At 31.8% G+C, this 22,269-nt stretch overlaps 1 protein-coding gene across 6 annotated transcripts in view; it reads left to right on the top strand.

The window, feature by feature from the left end:
* Window positions 1-22,269, top strand: part of LOC148177628 (optomotor-blind protein-like) — a 63,959-nt gene that overhangs the window by 16,270 nt on the left and 25,420 nt on the right. For 3 of the 6 annotated variants that reach the window (XM_088032234.1, XM_088032232.1, XM_088032230.1), the window contains exons 2-3: window positions 5,823-5,936; window positions 6,227-6,380. In XM_088032234.1, the coding sequence (XP_087888360.1) occupies window positions 5,823-5,936; window positions 6,227-6,380 (268 nt within the window). Of the gene's footprint in view, window positions 1-5,670; window positions 5,785-5,822; window positions 5,937-6,226; window positions 6,381-22,269 lie in introns of all 6 variants that reach the window. The other 3 variants (XM_088032233.1, XM_088032229.1, XM_088032231.1) reach the window with 1 other exon arrangement.

Here is a 22,269-nt window from a genome sequence, read left to right as displayed (position 1 = left end):
ACTAAAACAAGTTGTTTGAATTCAACCAATGAAAATGGTTTAGGAATGACTAAGCACGATTAAGTTTAATTAAACTGTACTAGATCCGACTAAATTGAACTAAATCGGCTTAAAATGACAGATTAAACGAAAAGATTAGACTAACTAAAAAATTTTAGTCAAAGTAAGTTACAGTAAATTGAATTAAATTGTACTAAATCTCAAAAAAAAAACTTAAAATTTTCCGTACTAAGTAGAGACAGATTTTAATGAAAATCGAGAATTTAGAATTTGGGGACTACAGATAATTGAAATTCTACGAATTGGAGAATTCTGAACACTAGAAAATAGAGAGAATCTCAAGAAGTTGATAAATCTGTTCCTAATTTTGGGAGTTCAGCGAGTATCTGGAAAATATCAAGATCTGAATGAAGAGACGTTGGAAAATCTGAGAATTTAGATACTTTGTAGAACACATAAAATCTAGAGATTTCAGAAAGATATCTGGAAAATTCTAGAAAATGTAGATGTCTAGAAAAACTGGAGATTCTAGCAGGTTTGGGCAATTTAGGAAATCTGAAAATTATAGAAAATCTAGACAATATTGTCAAACTGATGACTGCCAAGAATTTTAAATCAGAACTATGTAACAGAAAACCCATCAAATCTAGATCGTGGACAAAATAATCTGAGAAATTTGGATAATTTCTAGATAAGAACTAAAGAATCTGGGGACTCTTAAAACCTAGAAACTGGAAAAAAAAATTAAGTTCTGGAAAGTTATCTAGATAGGTGTCTATAGAATTTCGATATGCTAAAGTAGATATCAGTGAATACAGAGAATTTGCAGAACTATTTAACAGGCAACCTATTCAATTTGAAGAATTTCGAAAATCTAGATAATCTCTCTAATTTGGACAGTTTATAGAACCGACAACTTAAAAAACTTGTAATCATAGACAATTTTCAACAGATAAATAAACGATAAAATTATCTAGCAATTTGCAAAGTTTAACTAAAATACAGAGATTTTGGAAAATCAGAGCACTTGAAAAGCCAACCTATAAAATATACTGATTTTGGCACATCTGGACAATCCTAGAAGATTCAGAGAATTCAGTAAATCTGGAAAATATAGAGAATCTATACGATGGCGATGTAGGGAAACTGATGACTGTCAAGTATCTAGGATCGGACAATTTAATAAAGAACCTTTCAAATCTATCCTATAGAGAATCTAGATAATCTAGAAAATTTGGGAAATTTGAAAAATTGTGTCGTAATACTAAACATATCAGATTCTAGATAAACTAAAGAATTTGGAAATTCTAGCAAATTTAGATAACCCAGCAACCTTAGTCACTTTGGAAAAATATCTAGAAGTGTCTCTAGAATCTAGAAGAACTAAAAAACTTAAGCATCTGAAAACTGACGAAAATTTATACAATTTTGAGTGTCTTAAGAAAGTATAGCTTTTGTAATATAGAGAATAGAATTTGGAGAGTTTTTAGAGCCGACAGAAAAATATCTAGAAAAGTGTTTATTTAATCTACAGCTTCTAGAAAATTTTAGAAAAAGAATTCCAACGTAGAAATATAGATAATACTACAATAAATATAAATAAATGAGACTAAACCGGTTTAGTTTTAGTACGATTTAGCCGAATTCGAATGAATTAAGTGGAATTGAAATAACTTACTATATTAAGTTGTGATCTTCCGAGTCTAATTTAGGCATTTGAATGTTCAATTCAAGTCTATTCCTCAACAGAACCGAAGCAAACCTAAAACCTAATTAAAATCCCGGCCGCCACCTCCTCCAAGTGGCAATAAACCTCTTCTTGTCCTCTTTAAACTTGGCTTTCGGCTCCCAATAAATCATCACCGTAGTAGTTGTGTGTAACTCCCAGGTAAGGCCATTATAGCCCAGTATTTGTTTAGTGCGTAAGTGCCAGTGGCGCCCGTCAGTCGGTGCACAGCGGGACGTTGGTCCGTTGGTCCGCCCGAATCTTGCATTAAGTCAATTATAACGATGCGGCGCCTAAATTCCATCGGTGTCTACAACTCCAGCGGATTATCACCGGTTCGTATCTTTTCCACACGCAAAGAAGAGATTTTTATTTTCACGACACGCTGTATATGTGAGACCCCAACGGATGGTTTTAATATGTACCGAGGGATGTTTACAGAATAGATCATAGACAGCTGTCGAATTTTTGTTGGGGAGGATGGATGGGTCGGCGCCATTATTTTGATATCTTTATTTGAGGGGTGCGTTGAGGGGAGAGACGCGCTCGGGTAATTAAATCGACAAAATGATCGTTTAGGTTTGAGCATGTTGACCACGAAAGAGATCTTCTTTTTGCTTTTTTCGATCGATTTCACTGATGTCAAGGCTTGCATCAGGTTTTTATTGATCGCACGGTATAAATTAAGTGTCGTTGTGGTGAAGTTATCTTGATTACTTAAACTATCTAAATCAAACTTAGCGTGAACTTGGAGTTTTCTAATTATCTGGAACATGAAATGATTTAATTCCTGTTTGGTTTAATCAATTTTATAAGACGAGCGGCATTTCGGGAATTTATAATTTAAGTTTGTTCCATGAAACTTACTTTTCTAGATATCTTCAATTTTCTGGGTGTGTAAACTCACAAATTTACAAATTCTTTAGTTTATCTAGAACGTGACGTGTTCTAACGTTACGACAATTTTTCGAATTATCCGATTATCTAGATTCTCTTAACTTTTGAAATTCAAATTTTAGATGCTAGATCTTTCCTCCAGATCTTTGCAACTTTTTGTTTGGATTTCCCAAACTGTCTAGGTTCGGTCGGTTCTCTGTTTCATTTGTTATATTCATTGATTTCGTCATATTATCTATATTTCTTCATTACCTATCCTCTGCAGTTGCTTTGCTAAAATTTTCTAGAAATTGTAGATGCAATAAACACTTTTCTAGATAATTTTCTGCAGGCTTTTGAAACTGTCCAAATTTTATTTTCTATATTATAAATGCTATGCTTCCTAAGACGCTTAAAATTGTATAAATTCCCGGCTTATTAAATTTTTTCCCAACATCCAGATTTGCTAGAGACCCCAGATTCTTTAGTTTATCTAGATATTATCCAAATTTCTCAGATTATTTTGTTCACTGTCTAAATTTGATGGGTTTTCTGTTACATTGTTATAGTTTTTGACAGTAATCAGTGTGTAAATATTCTCTAGATTCTCTTTAACTTTCAGATTTTTTTAAATTGCCCAAATCTTCTAGGATCTCTTGCTTTTCTAGAAAATATACATTTTCTTAAACTTTCCAGATATCTTTCTGAAATCTTTATATTTTATGTGTTTTAAAAAGCCTCTCATGTTTCCAATGTCTCTTCATTCAGATCTTGATATTTTCCAGATACTCGCAAAATTCCCGAAATTCCAAATTCATCAACTTCTCGAGATTCTCTCCATTTTCTACTGTTCAGAATTCTCCAATTCGTAAAATTTGAATTATCTGTCGTTCCCAAATTCTAAATTTTCGCTTTTTATTGAAATCTGTCTCTACTTAGCCCGTGAAATTTTAAGGTTTTAGTCAGATTTAGTACAATTTAATTCGATTTTCTGCGACTTAGTTTAACTTAAATTTCTTAGTTAGCCTAATCCTTTCATTCAATCTGTCTTTTTAAGCCGATTTAGTTCAATTTAGTCGGATCTAGTACAGTTTAATTAAACTTAATCGTACTTAGTCATTCCTAAACCATTTTCATTGGGTGAATTTAAACAACTTAATCTAGTAAAACGGTAATTTATCAGAGATTACTCGGTTGAATTAATAATTTTCTAATTCCAAGACTTTACTCGGGTTTAGTACATTTTACAGCAATCTGCTTTGCTCCGATCCGGACTAATTCACTTAGTCATTTTTATCCGAGCTTAATTAGCTCGTATGTCCAGTTTTTCTGCCAATTCTGTAGAATTAAGTCAATTCTAGATTAGTAAGAATAGAGTACTTATCGACAAGTTCCAATTAGTCTTTCGGTCTTAGAATTCTTAGAATTAGTCTAATTCAGTGAAATTAGATCATTTATAGACCAAGTGGGGCAATATAGTCATCTTATAAATTAATTAATTAGTAAATAATTTTTAAAAAATTTAGGTAAAAATCTGTGTTTGCTTAGAACGTAAAATTTCAAGGTTTTAGTCAGATTTAGTACAATTCAGTTCAATTTACTGAAGCTTAGTTTGAGCTAAATTTCTTAGTTAGTCTAATCTTTTCATTCAATTTGTCATTTTAATCCGATTTAGTCTAATTTAGTTGGATCTAGTACCTACAGTTTAATTACACTTGATCGTGCTTAGTCATTCCTAAAACATTTTTATTGGTTGAATTTGAACAACGGATTCTAGTAAAACGGTACTTCTTAGGGATTAGTCGGTTGAAACAATATTTTATTAATTCCAAAGCTTTACTCGGATTTAGTACATTTTACAGCAATCTGCTTTGCTCCGATCCGGACTAATTCACTTAGCCATTTTTATCCGAGCTTAATTAGGTCGCATGTCCAGTTTTCCTGCCTAATTCTGTGGAATTAAGTCGGTTCTAGATTAGTAAGAAATAGAGTACTTATCGACAAGTTTCAATTAGTCTTGATAGAATTGTTCCAATTCGGTGAAATTCGATCATTTAGAGACCAAGTGGGCCACTATAGTCATCTTATTAATTAATTAATTAATAAATAATTTTTCAGATTTAAGTAAAAAACTGTCTTTGCTTAGTACGTGAAATTTCGAGGTTTTAGTCAGATTTAGTATAATTCAGTTCAATTTACTGAAACTTAGTTTGAGATAAATTTCTTAGTTAGTCTAATCCTTTCATTCAATTTGTCATTTTAATCCGATTTAGTCTAATTTAGTCGAATCCGGTACAGTTTAATTAGACTTGATCGTGCTTAGTCATTCCTAATCCATTTTCATTGGTTGAATTGGAACAACTCATTTTAGTAAAACGAAATTAGTCGGTTTAATCAATAATTTACTAATTATAAATCTTTACTCGGATTTAGTACATTTTACAGCAATCTGCTTTGCTCAGATCCGAACAAATTTACTTAGTCATAATTATCCGAGCCTAATTAGGTCGTATGTCAAGTTTTTCTGACTAATTTTGTAGATTAGTAAATAATAGAGTGCTTATTGACAAGTTCCAATTATTAGTCTTTTGGTCTTAGAATTAGTCCAATTCAGTGAAATTAATTCATTTAGAGACCGAGGATAACACAGTTATCTTATTAATTAGTCAATTATTCTTCAGATTTCAGTAAAAGTCGACATAAAAAGACTACTCATTCAAATGAGTACATTAAGTAATTTATTATTCTTCATCTGTCTTAAATAAAAATGTACATAAAATCATAACCGGAATTCTGAATTAGTAAAAAATACCTATCTAAGCTTGAATTAGTCCAACTCGGTCAAATTAGTACATTTTGGACTTCCCAGAGCGAAATTTGCTCAAGTTCGAATAATTTGATTCGTCTTAGATCAATTATTGAAATTATAAAATAGAGTATAATATCCGTTCATTGGTTCTGGAGCGGTGGTGACGCCTGGAACGAATGAACGAACATGTTCGTTCGATGTGGAACGAATGTTCGAACGATTGGTAGAGTTTGGAATTGAGCCTCGTGTGTATTTCCAGACAAATGTTTCCTCAGATGAAGTTCCGAGTGTCGGGCTTGGACCTAAAAGCGAAATACATACTTCTGTTGGATATAGTCGCAGCGGACGACTACCGATACAAATTCCATAACAGGTGATTACCATGATTTCTAATACGACTCAATGTTTCAGGCGTATGTTTCCTGCCTTCAAAGTACGCGTATCGGGCTTAGACAAAAAATCCAAATATATACTACTAATGGACATCGTAGCTGCAGACGATTGTAGATATAAATTCCATAACAGGTTAGAAAAAAGAAATTCTTATTACTATTTATTTCCTCCCTTCATTGGTGTTTTTTGAAAATTTCGTATGCGACAGATCGAGGATGGCGCTGAGACTTTTTCCTTTTTTTCCGCATTTTCGTTCTGTTCGTACGAAGGCGATATTCGGGTGTTTGTTTTTTCGAAAATCAGTCTGAGCCCGCTAAAAACAGATGCCCGAATTTTGTGTGTTTGAAAGGCACGAAGCATGCGTATCTCTGAGTAGACCGAAGGTGCATGATTGGGGGATTTTTTTAATTGTGGTTTTGTAGTCGGTGGATGGTGGCTGGGAAAGCCGACCCGGAAATGCCTAAGAGGATGTACATCCACCCGGACAGCCCTTCCACGGGCGAGCAGTGGATGCAGAAGGTCGTCTCGTTCCACAAGCTCAAGCTCACCAACAACATCTCCGACAAGCACGGCTTTGTAAGTATTCCTCGAGACGTTTTCTTCTTTTTTTTCTTTTCACGTGAAATGTGGCTTGGAAATGAGATAATTAGTGGAGAATTCGGACAGTAAAGTCTGCTTTCGGGTCTTTATGTGGCACTTAATTAGTACAGAGACCACCTATCTCGAACGGCTAATTCGGGTCGGCGCTACTGGACGTGGACACCACGAAGATAGCCACCCTGATAACAAACCGATTAATTGATTTCGGGCGGAAACACACAAATTAGGAGCAATTACGATGCCGTTGACACCACTTAACTGACCTTGAAAATTATTTACAAAAATACACTTTTCATCCCCTAGCGATACCGCCCGAAATTTCTACCAAAAACTGGGATTTTCTTAATTTTATTGTCTTTGCAATAAAACTTGGCGAAATTACTATGCTTGAGTTTATTCTTTGAAATTAAAAAAGTATACAACTAAAAACATTTTTTTACTTTCAGGATGAACGGAAAATTTCAAAATTTGTTTTAAAAATTCGTAATTTCGGCAGTTTAACGCTATAGCAATGAAATTTTGAGAAATTTTTGCATTTAATGTGTCTATAAACTCTGTATACTTGCAACATCATATAATAGAAAATACAAATTTTGGAAATTTTTTATGAGATTAAATTTACTTTTTCCAAAATTTTTGACTAAAAGCTGTAATTTTCTTTATTTTAACCGTGTAGCTATTAAATTTGGACAGATTACTTTTCTTAAATTGCCCATTACGTGTGCCAAATTTCAAAATTTTAGAGCAAAAGACACTAATTTATCAAATTTTACTTTTAAGATGAACAAAAAATTTTAAAATTTGCCTTAACAAATCGTAATTCTGCTGTTTTAACGCTTTAGCAATAAAAATTTGAGAGATTTTTGCGTTTTATGTGTCTATGAACTGTGCCTAATTGCAACATCATACGATAAAAAATACAAATTTTAGATTTCTTTATGAGAATGAATTTACTTTTTTCAAAATGTTTACCAAAAGCTGTAATTTTCTTTATTTTAACCGTATAGCAATAAAATATAGACAAATTACTGTTCTTCAGTTGTTCATTACCTGTGCTAAATTTAAAAATTTTAGAGCAAAAGACATAAATTTAACAAATTTCTACTTTCAGGATGATCAAAAAAGTCTCAAAATTTGCCTTAAAAATTCGTAATTTTGGCAGTTTTAAAGCTTTAGAAATGAAAATTTGAGAGATTTTTGCATTTGATGTGTTTATAAACAGTGCTCAATTGCAACATAATACAATAAAAAATACAAATTTTGAATTTTTTTTTCCAAAATTTTTACCAACAGCTGTAAATTTCTTCATTTTAACCGTATAGCAATAAAATTTGGACAGATTACTTGAGTTGCCCATTACGAGTGCCAAATTTAATTTTTTTGAACAAAAGACACAAATTTAACAAATTTTTACTTTCAGAATGAACACAAAATCTCAGAATTTGTCTTAAAAATTTGTAATTCTGGCAGTTTTAACGGTTGAGAGACTTTTGCAATTGATTGTGTTTATAAACTGTGCTCAATTATAACATCATACAATAGAAAATATAAATTTTTGAAAACATTTTTAAGAATAAAATAACTTTTTCCAATTTTTTTTAAAGCTGTAATTTTCTTAATTTATACGGTTTAGCAATCAAATTTGGAGAAATGACTACTTTTGAATTGCTTTAAATTTGTGCCAAATTACAAAATGATAAATTTAAATATAGAAATTTAACAAATTTTTACTTTCAGAATGAACAAAATCTCAAAATTTGCTTTAAAAATTCACAATTCTGCCAGTTTCAACGCTGTATTAATGAAAATTTGAGAGATTTTTGCATTTGATGTGTTACACACTATTCAATAAAAAATATTAAATTTGAAAATTTTTCTTTAGAGAATTAATTTAAATTTTCCAAAATTTTTAAAAAAGCTATAATTTTCTTAATTTTAACGCTATTGCGACAAAATTTGAACAGATTACTACTCTTGCTTAGTACGTGTGTCAAATTACAAAAAAAAACACAAAAAATACAATTTTTTTTACTTTCAAAATGAACGAAAAATTTCAAAAATGCTCATAAAAATTGTAGTTTTGGCAGTTTTAACACTTTTGCCTTGAAAATAAAAGATAATTGCATTTAATGTGTTTATGAACTGTGCCCAAAATAATACAGCCGAAAAAACAAATTTTGGAAATTTTTATTTTAAGAGTGAATTTAAGTTTAGCAAAAGTGGGTATAATCTTAACTTTTATGCAATTACGATGAAATTTGCACAGTTTAATTGATTTCACCCGGAAACACACAATTTCGATGCCGCCGCGACCCCTTAATTGGCCTTGAAAATTATTTACAAAAAAACACCCTTCATCCCCTATCGATACCGCGTAGCCTCGCCCGAAATCGCATTACACAAATTTCCAGAAGTATAAGCTGGTGTGTGCGGTTCGGTTACATCATCCCCTGCAGTAAGCTTTTAACAACCCCTGCCCTTTAAAACCGTCTCCCACTCCCCCTGGGGGCGATCGTGCGACCTGTCTTTAATCTCAGGGATGCATCTTGAGGAAAGCCGCCCCCGATTACGCCAATTAGATAATGAGACGTTGATTTTCGGGCGAAAAGTGTGTGTGCTCGATATTTTTCGGACGGGTTGTACGTTGAAGGGTGATATACAGGGTTACCCTAAGCGAATTCGCGGCACGCCCCGGGGCGGGGTTATTCCGTCTTGTGAATAAGACATGCACTACACCATATATTATGCATTTAACACCGAACATGGCAAAAAAGATACACGAGGTGGAGGAAGGGGAGGGAGATGCGATGAGGGTTGTTCTGATAAATATTCAGGGTGCGAGACGAGAAGAAATGTGGTGGAATATTTTACTAGATTAGTGGGTGCAGGGAGGAAATAAGAGGGCATTGGGGTGGCAAGATGAAAAGTGTGTATCGTGCGGACGCAAGAAAGGAGATTTTAAAAATGAACATCTCGAAATGTAAGACGAGTTTAGAAATTCTATATTTTATAAAAATTCGCTTAGAGTCTAAAAACGGAGCTGGGAAAATTGTTTTTATTTTTAGAGATCATTACAAGCCTACAAACACAAAAAAGAAACATTTTGGAAATTTTCAGTGTGAGCGTCAATTTAATTTTTTTTAATTTTTACCAAGAACCGAGCTTTTTTAAATTTAATGCTATTGCAATAAAATTTGGGGAGATTACTATTTTTGACCTGATTCTTGCTTGTGCTAAATTTCTAAAGTTTAGAGCAAAAGACACAAATTTTACAATCAAGATGAATTAAAAATTTCAAAATATGCCTTAAAAATTTGTAATTCTGACAGTTTTAAGGCTTTAGCAAGAAAAATTTAGGATATTTTTGCACTCGATGTGTTTATAAATTGTGCCCAATTGCAACATCATACAGTAGAAAGTACGAAATTTAAAACATTTTGTTTTGAGAATTAATTTAAATTTTTCAAATTTTTTATCAAAAGCTGTATTGTTTTTAATTTTAACGTTATTACGACGAAATTTGGACAAATTACTATTCTTGAGTTGCCTATTACGAGTGCCAAATTACAAATTTTTTGAGCAAAAGACACAAATTTGGCAATTTTTTTCTTTCAGAGTAAAAAAAAATCAAAATTTGTCTTTAAAATTCGTAATTCTGGTAGTTTTAACGCTTTAGTAATAAAAATTCGATATTTTTGCATTTGATGTGTCAATAAACTGTGCCCGGTTCCAAATTATACAGGTAAAAAGACCAATTTTGTAATTTTTTATTTTTAGTGTCGATTTAATTTTTCCAAAATTTCAACCAAAAATTGTAATTTTCTTAATTTTAACGCTATTGTGATAAGATTTGAACAAATTGCTACCAAAAATTTACAGTTTAGTCATCGCTCTGATGATGGTAGCATTGGTATCGAAACGCGCGTCAGCATTTTTTGACGAAAATTTGTGTTTGGGAATAAATTGTATTTTTGATAATTTCAAAATTTGTTTTAAAAATTCATAATTCTTGCTGTTTTAACGCTATAGCAATGAAAAATTGAAGAATTTTTGCATTTGATGTGTCTATGAATTGTGCAGCGTTACAAATACACACAGCCAAAAGACAAATTTTAGAAATTTTTATTTTAAGAGTGAATTTAATTTTGTCAAAATTTCTACCAATCGCTGTAATATTCATAATCTTAATGCTATTGCTATGAAATTTGGACAGATTACTATCTTTGAGTTGACCATTATATGTGTCATATTACAAAATTTTAGAACAGACGACTCACATTTTACAAATTTTTACTTTCAGGATAACCAAAAAATTCAAAAGTTGTCTTAAATCGTAATTGTGTCAGTTTAAGTTAGCGCGTAAAAAAAGTTAAGCGTCAACATAATTTTTTTAAAATTTTTATCAAAAATTGTAAATTTCTTAATTTTAATGCTATTGCAATAAAATTCCGCGAAATTACTATTTTTGAGTTCTCCATAACGTGGGGCGAATTACAAAATTATACAACAGAAGACAGAAATCTTACAATTTTTCCTTTTAAGATAAACTGAACATTTCAAAATTTGTTTTACAAATTTGTTATTCTGGCAGTTTTAACGCTTTAGCAATGAGAATTTGAGAGATTTTTGCATTCGTTGTGTTTATGAACTGTGTCCAGTTACAACTTTATTCAATAAGAAAAACAAAATTTAGAAATTTTTATTTTCAAAATAAATTTTCTTTCCAAAATTTTTAACAAAAGTTGTAATTTTCATAATTTTAAGACTAATGCAATGAAATTTGGGGAGATTACTATTCTTGAGTTACTCATTAGATTCCTGTGTTATTTTACAAAATTATCAAACAACAAGAGCCACAAAAAGAACAAATTTTGAAAAATTTTATTTTAAAGATTAATTAATTTTTTAAATTTTTTTAATTATTTATTTAATTTTTTAATTTTGTCGCTACTGCAATAAATTTTTGAGAGATTACTACTTGTGAACTGCTCCTTACCTGTGCATAATTACAAAATTACTGCATAAAAAATACAAATTTTCCAAATTTTTACTTTTGGGATAAAACGTTTTAAAAATTGTACTTATGACAGTTTTATCGCTTTAACAATGAAAATTTGAGAAATCTTTAAACTTGACGTGGTTATGAACTGTGCCCATTTACAAAGTCATACACCAAAAAGACAAATTTTGGAATTTTTTATTTTAATAGTTAATTTTTTTTCAAAATTTTTTTCAAACGCTGTAATTTTCTTAATTTTAACGCTATTGTAATGAAAATTGGAGAGATTACTAGACTTGAGTTGCTCATTACGTGTGCCACATTACAAAATTATTAAACAAATAATACAAATTTTACAATTTTTTACTTGCAAAATAAACAACAAATTCAAAAATTTTTCTTACAGCTTGTAATTCTCGCTGTTTAACCGGTTTAGCAGTGAAATTTTGAATGATTACTATATTCAATGTGGTTTCAAATTGTACCCGTGACATCATACTGTGAAAAAAACAAATTTTGAAAATTTTTATTTTAAGGATTACTTTAATTTTTCCAAAATTTTGTCCAAAAGCTGTAATATTTTTAATTTTAATACGATTGCAATGAAATTTGAACAAATCACTATCCTTGAATTGCTTTTCACTTGTGCCAAATTACAAATTTATAGAGCGACACTCACGAAAGAGAAATTTTTATTTCAAAAAGCGACTTAATTTTCTTAAAATTTTTAGATTTTCATAAATCGTAATTTTAATCATAAATATTTGATATGAAATAATACCGATTGGTGCTCTGTAAATCAAATTTCAAAAATAGCCCGGCCCACCCCTCATAAAAAACCCACAGGGTAGCCACCCATTTTCCCGTTGAGGAATAAAGCCATCCAACTTTAAATAATTAAAAGTCCCCAAGCTGTGACAATCCATCGTCATGCAAGTCACAAATCACAGAAATAACGCGATCGGCAGATGTCATTACGTCGAAAATGGCGCCCCCGTGGAAACCATTCAAGAGAATTTCGTCCATTGTGATCGATCCCGAAGAACTTTAATGGCGTATTACAATAAACGTTACATTCATTAGCGATCATTAGGCATTGTTTGTCAACTTTTAAATGTAATGTATACGGAATAATTCATAAGAGTTTTTCGAGCGCGGTTCTGGGGGCGCGGGGGGCGGCCCAAGCCGTATCATTACACTTGTAGTTTTTGTGTTTACCACTCGTGTATACAAACAATCGATTCGAGAATAATAATACAAAAGTTATTTGTCGGCAGTCAATAAATACCATAAATTATGCACGAACTAGGAAATAGTTATGCGGCTCAGCAGCGTCTCCAGAAATTATCAGCAAATTACCCTAACGACAATATTACACACATCATTTATTATGGACGAAGTACACGATAAAATCAAATTTTCTATTTTTACCGGACCACCGCCATTGAGTTTATTGTTCGTCTAGAATTTTTTCACCTTTTTTTCTTTCTTTTATTACTCTGTTTTATCGAGGACCGGAGATAGAAAACGGTGGCACTATTACTGAAACAGAGTGGAAACCGTTGTATTCGATATCTAAATTGCTTTTGGATATCTTTTATTCGGCTACTGGCAGTCGGGTACCTTTTAAATGGGTGGTGGAGAAAACGCGGTTTGTGGGGGCGAAAAGGGCACTGGAACGAGCCCATTCACACCTTTAAATGGGAACGAGTCACGCTTACGGCGATCTTTAAACAGACTCAATCGAAAACTATTCGAAATTTCGAGCTGTATAAACGATTGGTGATTTATCAGATTACTGACCTTTTAGAAGATTGCGTTTTTTACCTGTAATTTTCCTAAATGTTTAATCAATTTGATGAGATAACTTGTCTTTATCTGATAATTATCTAGTCTAAATTACAAAATTATAGTTCAAAAGAGACAAAATTTATGAATTTTTATCTGCCAGACGAACTAAACTTTTTTTTTTGAAAAATTGAAATTCTGACAGTTTTGACCTTATAGCTATAAAAATTTGGGAAGTTTGTGCATTCAATCCGTTTATAAACCGCACTTAGTTACAATGTCATACAGCAGAATAAATAAAATTTCGAAATTTTAATATCGAATAATATTTTTAGTTTATCCAATTGCTGTAATTTTCGTAATCTAAACGCTATCGGAATAAAATTTAGAGAGCTTGTTACTTTAAAACTACTTATTGTGTGTGTCAAATTTCAAACTGATTGAGCCTAAGATTCAAATTTTAGATTAAATCATTTTTGGGTACAAACCACAATTTAAAAAAATTTTGTTAAATTCTGTAATTTCAAAAGTTTTAATGCAAAAGTCATAAAATTTGAAGAGATAACTTAACTTAGTTATAACCTGTGTCTTATTACAAAATTATATATCAAAGAGGCAAATTTTTACAACTTTTTAGTTTCAGGACGAACTAAAAATTTCAAAATTTTACTTAAAAATTGTAACTTTAAGAATTTTAACGATTTTGTAACACAAATTTACGAGATTTTTGTTTTCAATTCGTTTTTGAATTGTGCTCAGTTACAACGTGTGACAAAGAAAGAGTCAAATTTCGAAAATTTTATTTTGGGAATTAAACTTTTTTCTAAAATTTTGACAAAAACCTAATATTGCTAATTAATTTTTACGCTATCTCAATGAAATTTCGTGAAATTGTTACTCTTGAGCTGCTCCTTATTTATGCTAAATTACAAAATTATAGAGCAAAAAACGCACACTTTACAAATTTTTCCTTTCAAGACAAACGCAAAAATTCAAAAATTTTCAAAAAAATTGTATTTTTTTTTGATTTAACGCTTTTGCTCTAAAAATTTGGAAAAATTGAGCATTCGATTTGTTTATAAACTGTACCTAGTTACACAATCATATAGCAGAAGAAAAATATTTTAGAAATTTTTATTTTAAGAAATAATTTAATTTTGCAAAATTTCTATCAAAACCTGTAATTTTCTTAATAATAAAATTTGGAGAGATTGCCACTTGGAAACTACTTATTGTGTATGTCAAATTTCCAAAAATTGATTGAGCAAAAGACACAAATGTTAGAACAGTTTCGTTATTAGTAGGTACAAGTCAAAACTTTGCAATTTTTTATTAAAATTTTTAACTGTAACTTTTGAAGTTTTAAGGCAACAGTCATGAAATTTGAGGGGATAACTTATCTTAACTTGGTTATTGAGTGTGCCAAATTACAAAATTATAGAGCAAAAAATACAGATTTTACAATTGTACGATCAAGAAAAACCAAAAATTTCAAAATTGTTATTTAAAAATCGTAATTCTGGTAATGCATCAACGCCTGGGCAATAAAAATTGGAGAAATTGCCAATTTTGAGCTGTTTATTTCTTGTGTTAAATTATAAAATTATAGAATAAAAGACACAAATTCTACCTATTTTTATTTTCAAATTGAACTGCAACTTTCAAACACCTAGAGCTTGTAATTTTGTCAATTTTAACGTTTAGAGATTGAAAATTTAACAGATTTTTGTATTCGATGTGTTTATAAACTGTGCTCATTTACAACACCATACAGTACAATAGAAAAATTTTGAAAATTTTTATTTTGAGGATCCATTTAATTTTTTTAAATTTTTTATCTAACGATGTAATTTTCTTAATTTTAACGGTATTGCAAAGAAATTTGAACACATTACCATTCTTGTATTGCTCCATATTTGTGCCAAATTTAAAATTTTTAGACAAAAAGCACAAATTTCACAAATTTTTACTTCCAGCTTGAACTGCAAAGTTTCATTTTTTTTAAAGTCCGTAATTCTGGCAGTTTTAACACTTCAGCAAAGAAAATTGGAGACATTTTTTCATTTGACTTGTTTATAAACTGTGACCAGTCACATCATTCAGTAAAAAAAAATTGAAAATTTTACGGCTGTTGCAAAGTTTCTTATTCTTGAACTGCTCCTTAACTTTGCCAAATTTTAAAATTTTATAACACAAGGTACAGATTAAATTCCAGATTAATACGCAAATTTAAAAAAAAATCTGATTCAGGCAATTTTAACGTTTTTGCTATGAAAATTTGGGAGACTCTTCCTTTTGATGTGTTTATAAATTTTGCCCAGTTACAACATTATACAATAAAAAACACAAATTGTGGAAATTTTTATTTAGAGGATAGAAGTCATTTTTTTGAACATTCGATCAAAAGCTCAAATTTATTTTAACTTTAACGCTGTTGCAATAAAATTTGAAAAAAATGGTATGAGGCTTCGATGACTTGTGCCAATTTCTAAAATCATAAAACTATAGACCCAGATTTTACAATTTTTTATTTTCATACAAGTACAATCTAAAAAAATGTAATTTGTGTAATTTTGCCCCTAAAACAATCAAAATATAAAACGTTTTCACATTCAATGCGTTTCAAAACTGTGTCCAGTTACAACATCGAACAGCCAAAGAATCTAATGATAGCAATTTTTATCTTGAGGATGATGGTATTTTTCCAAAACTTCTACGAATACCTGTAACTTTATTAATTTTAACGCTATTGCAATGAAATTTAGAGAGGATGCTTCTCTTGACTTACTTATTTCGTGTGCCAAATTACAAAATGATTGAGCAAAAGACACGAACGTTAGAACCGTGAAATTTTTGTTTTAGAAAATGTGCAACTTGTGGTGTTATTTAACAGCTCCGATAAACTCCACCGCAAAAAAAACTGCAAAGATCCCCAGTTCATTGAAATTAATCACAATCGAATTATCAACTTGTCATTCATTCCTATTTTTACATCAAAAGGTTAAGTCCCACTGATTTGTGAACCAAATTAGCAAAATTATCTTCGGAATAATTATGAAATTAGATGAACTCGTCCCATTGCTCAAGCGTAAAAGTTACAAAATCAAATCCTCGGCCGAAATTCGTTGAATCCGTTGTCCGTTCACACCCTGTCAATCACATCTCGTTCTCGATCACCCTGTATCTGTCGGAATCCCGTTCGGTGTCTGTGTACCGAACCGAAAAGTGCTCACTTCGCTCTTCATCACAGAGACAAACTGGCAGTATACACAGGGAAACTTTTTTTTGTCGGCTGCTTAATTTTTGGCTCATCGAGTTGGAAAGTCAAAGAGACCGGCTGGCGCCCGATTATGGCCCTTACGGGCGGCCCAAAAAAGATGCACACAAGCAAATTATCGGACCATGTTCGACTTACATACGCCCGTCTTGATTCTTTCAAGGATGTCGATTGTGTTTTAGAAGCAACCCTTCACTTGGAGGGTTGTAAGATTAGGCGATCGATAAGGGTGGATTTTTCGCCAGAATTAAATATTTGTGCGCGACATGAGTTCGTCGATATCCGGGAAATCCAAGGTAAATAAAACATTACAGGTCTGTCCGTGTTGTCGCACCCCCGAAAAAACCACCCCCTGCTGGAACATATATAGCCGGATCGCGTGCTAGACGCGCATAAGGCAAACACCTCGAAAGCATTAGTGGCCATTTCGAAGTTGTATTAACACTCCAAAATTACCAACGTAAAAAATATATAAAAACCAACTGAACGGCGCAGGGAGTAGAGTCGATTCTCGCGTGAAAATATCCAGGGGGGGCTTCGGCTCAAGAAGGGTGCGCTTTTCGATGGCGTCGGGACGACACGCGATGGTACCACCAGCATCCCTCCGAAATTATCATAAAAGGGTGTCGAGTTATGGAGACAACAGTGGCGTTTAGCGTATTGTTCGCGACATGAATGGGAAAAATTATTTGTTTGCGCGAGCTGCCGACTTTTCGGGCAAATATTTGCGGGTAAATACGCCGACGAGCGCACTGTCCGGGGAGTAGCTGCGAGCCATGGAGAGACCCGTCTTGGCACGGGTGGTAAGTGGCGCCATCAATCATCACTGTACGAACTACGCCCAGGGCTGTCTGCTAAACAAACATATAATTATGTATATGAACCTCTGTTTATCCCAGCCACTATCATTACCACAATACCTGACCACACCGGGCCGCCCCCCCGCACCTGCGCCGCTGCAGATCCCCGAAAACGATAATTCCAACATCTTCGAGTCGAGAATTACTCAATGAAAACCGGACGAAACGAGATCGTATCGAGGTAATGCAAAAGCGAATCGCGGTTACGTCACTGACTTGACCCGAGGTCTGGGGAAAGCGACGCCATGTTGGATTTGGGGTTTTCACGGTGGAGGAAATTTGCATGGAAGTGGCGGAGATAGCATCTAGAGGGCCACTGGCACGCCCATCCACGACGATCGCACATTTTACACAGAAGAAAGACTTTTCTTAATTTCAATTTTTAGAAATTTTGAAAATTTCGTTCTTTTGGACCACACAATAACTGTTCCACTTGTCTAAATTTTGGTTCAAAAAAAATACACTTGAAGAGTTTGCGTTTTTCAAAATTTAATTTGTAGTTCCGAATTACCATTGTAACAAATTTTTGGAAAATTTGACGAGTTAACTATTTAAGACCTAATTTACTAACAATGCGCATTTATATTACTATACTTACAAAAAACAAATTTTCCAATTTTTTATTTTGCGAGACGAACTAAAAATTATAAAATTTTTCTGAAAAATCGTAATTCTGGTAATTTCAATGCTACGGCAATGAAACTTAGCGATTTTTATTTATTAAATGCGTTTATAAACTGTGCCAAGTTACAACAGCATACACCAAAAGAGACGAATTTGATAAATTTTTATTTCGACGATTAATATATTAATTTGTTCAAAATATTGATTAAAACCTGTAATTTGTACTAAAAAATCGTAATTCTGGTAATTTTAAAGATACAGCGGTAAAATTTTAGGATTATTATTACATTGATGCGCTTATAAAGTGTGCCAAGTTGCAACATCATAGAGCAAACGAGACAAACTTTTCAATTTTTTTTTCAAAATAAACTAAAAATTTCAAACATTTTTCTTAAAAATTGTAATTCTGATAATTTTCAAGGTTCTCAAGGTGAAATTTAGGGATTTGGATTAGTTTGATACGTTCAAAAAATGTGCCAATTTACAACAACAAAGAGCAAAAGAGACAAGTTTTAGAATTTTTTTTCAGGACGAACTAAAAAATTTAAAATTTTTACTTAAAAATTGTAATTTTGCTAATTTTAAAAGTTATACGGTTAAATTTAGAGATTTTGATTACTTTGATACGCTTATAAAGTGTGCCAAGTTACATCATAGAGCAAACGAGATAAATTTTTCCAATTTTTTTTAAGACGATTTAAAAATTTCAATATTTTATCTTAAAAGTCGAAATTCTGGTAATTTTAAAGGTACAGCGGTGAGATTTTCGACTACTTTTATACGTTTATAAAGTGTGCCAATTTACAACATTATAGAACAAAAGAGACTAATTTTACAATGTTTGTTTCAGAACAAACCAAAAATTTCAAAATTTTTACTTAAAAATCGAAATTCTGGTAATTTTAAAGATACGGCGGTGAAATTTAGGGATTTTGATTAGTTTGATGCGTTTAAAAAGTGTGCCAAGTTACAACATCACAGAGCAAAAGAAATGATTTTTACAATTTTGTTTTTAAAAATTTCAAAATTTTCTTCTAAAAATCGTAATTCTCGTAATTTGAAAGGTACCTACGGTAGTGAAATTTGGGGATTTAGATTACTTTGATACGTTTATAAAGTGTGCCAAGTTACAACATTATAGAACAAAAGAGGCACATTTTACAATATTTGTTTCAGGAGAGACTAAAAATTTCAAAATTTTTACTTCATAATCGTACTATCGCGGAATCAAAATTTCGAACATCAAATTGATTGATGTTTAAAAATTGTAAACTGTCCTTTGTCTTTATAACCTTAAAATTTATAAACGGCACAGCAAATGTCAGAAATTTACTTTGAATGTCAGTCACAATGACAATAAAGCTTGCTTCACATTGTCATGTCAAAAAGTGATGTTCGAAATTTTGATTCCGTGATAGTAATTTTTATAATTTTAAAAATACGGCGGTGAAATTTGAGGGTTTTGATAACTTTGTTACGTTTATAAAGTGTGCCAAGTTACAATATTATAGAGCAAACGAGACAAATGTTACATTTTTTTTCAGGACGAACTAAAAATTTTCAAAATTATTCTTAAAAATCGTAATTTTGCCAATTTTAAAGGTACGACCGTGACATTTGGGGATTTTGATTAATCCGATGCGCACATTAAGTATGCCAAATTACTACATCATAGAACAAAAGAGACGAATTTTACAATTTTGTGTTTTTAAGACAAACTAAATATTTTAAAATTTTATCTTAAAAATCGGTATTTTGCTAATGTTAAAGGTACAGCGGTAAAATTTGGAGATTTAGGGATTTGAGGATTTTGGGATTCGATGCGTATGTTAAGTGTGCCAAGTTATATGATAGAGCAAACAAAACAAATTTTTCATTTTTTTTAGGACGATGTAAAAATTTCAAAATTTTTACTTAAAAATCGTAATTCTAGTAATTTTAAAGGTACGGCGGTGAAATTTGGAGATTTCAAGTACTTTGATACGTTTATAAAGTGTGCCAAGTTACAACATTGTAGAACAAAAGAGACACATTTTACAATATTTGTTTCAAGACAAACTAGAAATTTTAAAATTTTCACTTCAAAATTAAAATTTTGTTAATTTTAAAGGTACCGCTGTGATATTTGAGGATTTTGATTAGTTCGATGCGTTTATAAAGTGTGTCAATTTACAACATCATAGAGCAATAGAGACGAATAAGTAATACAAATTTTAATTTTAAGACGAACTGAAAATTCCAAAATTTTTAATTAAAAATCGTAATTCTGATAATTTCGAACCTACGACAGTAAAATTGAGAAATGTTTATTTTAACGACCGACATAATCTGTCCAAAATTTTGACTAGTTTTCTATTGAAATGCTAAGACATTTACGAACTAAAAAATTATAAATGAAAAAGAAACAAAATGCGTTTCTTCTATTGATAAACGGAAATGATTGAATATTAGACCGCTTTTTGCGTCCCCTAGCAAGAAGCATCAACACCGTTGGAATATCCTCCTTGTAATTGCCTTCATGTTCAATGAATACCAACAAGTCGTAGACAAGTTGTAACACAGAAAAACGTAAAAACCGCGTAAATTGCAACGCCTGCTTCTCCACTCGAAAATTCAAAATACCTGCACTCGTCTTTGTTTTTTCCAATCCCTTATAATGTATTCGGGTAAACGGTGGCCGCCTGTCCACTTTTCTTGCCGAGACCGGTAATTTACGATTTGTTCCCTTTTGGTTCATCCCTCAGCGGGTGGTAGATTGGTTTTTGTTTTAAAAATGTGGGCAAGTCTCGGTCGGTAGGTGGCCCAAGCGAAATTCGCCAGCACTTGAAGCGAAACAGGTGGACAAAGAGGAAATTTGACAGGAACACAATAGTATTCCTTTCTTCGGAACACAATGGGATGGTTTATGGAGAGGTATAAACATGGGCTACCGCAAGATGTTTTCGAAATCGGCGTCTAATGCCCGATAAGTACCGTTTTGTGATGGGCATAATGAGAAGAGACCTTGTATAATAAGGCGGCACCTTTACAGGGATAATCTGGGTCTAGTTTAACGGGTTTAACTTTGGACAATGGAAGGGCTTGAGAAAGAGGGCGAGGGTGAAACGTTTTTTTTAATTTTAGCTGCGTGATCGATAAAGTGCGTCTTCGGAAAGATGACAGTGTAAAGAAAATCGTAACTTTCGGGAAATTATGAGCATGCAATCACCTCCCTCGAAATATTACGGATTCTCATGCGACGAGGGAATTATGGGATGATGGAAGCTTTGCCAGGGTTGGATACCGTGCGAGCCACAAAACGAAAAACATAAAAAATTAGACGGAATTTCACTTAAAATTTTCTTAAATCTGTGTTTTCTTTCCGATCATTGTATAATTTTCCATAAGAAATAAGCAGTTTAAGAATGACACCCTCTCCAAATTTCATTGCAATAGAGCTAAAATTACGAAAATTTTGACTACAACCTGTTATTTTGGTCATTTTAACGCTGTTGCAATGAAATTTAGGCAATTAATTGTTCATAACTTAATTATTAATTGTGCCTAATTTTAAAATTATGGAGCAAACGGGACGAATTTTACAATTTATTTTTAGTACAAGCGCAAAATTCAAAATGTTTGTCAAAAAATTGTAATTCTGGTAATTTTTAAGCTACGGCAGTGAAGTTTGGGGATTTTTATTTATTCGATGCATTCAAAAACTGTGTCAAGTTACAATACCATACACGAAAGGACACAAATTTTGGAAATTTATTTCAGCTATTGACATAATGTTTCCAAAATTTTGATTTTTTTGCTGTAATTTTGGTAATTCTAATGCTGTTGCAATAAAATTTGAGGAGATTATTGTCCTTAACCCAATTAATAACTGCGCTTAAATACAAAATTTTAGAGCAAATAGAACAAATTTTGCAATTTTTTATTTTCAGGACAAACTGAAAATTTTAAAATTTCTGCTAAAAAATCGTAATTCTGGTAATTTTTAAGCTACGGCAGTGAAGTTTGGGGATTTTTATTTATTCGATGCATTCAAAAACTGTGTCAAGTTACAATACCATACACGAAAGGACACAAATTTTGGAAATTTATTTCAGCTATTGACATAATGTTTCCAAAATTTTGATTTTTTTGCTGTAATTTTGGTAATTCTAATGCTGTTGCAATAAAATTTGAGGAGATTATTGTCCTTAACCCAATTAATAACTGCGCTTAAATACAAAATTTTAGAGCAAACAGAACAAATTTTGCAATTTTTTATTTTCAGGACAAACTGAAAATTTTAAAATTTCTGCTAAAAAATCGTAATTCTGGTAATTT

Source organism: Gnatocerus cornutus, chromosome 3 (genome assembly GCF_029298725.1).
Source record: "Gnatocerus cornutus isolate USDA-ARS CGAHR chromosome 3, icGnaCorn1.1, whole genome shotgun sequence".
Classification (NCBI taxonomy): Eukaryota; Metazoa; Arthropoda; class Insecta; order Coleoptera; family Tenebrionidae; genus Gnatocerus; species Gnatocerus cornutus.
Note: the sequence above shows the minus strand (reverse complement) of the source record. Positions and strands in the feature narration are given on the sequence as shown.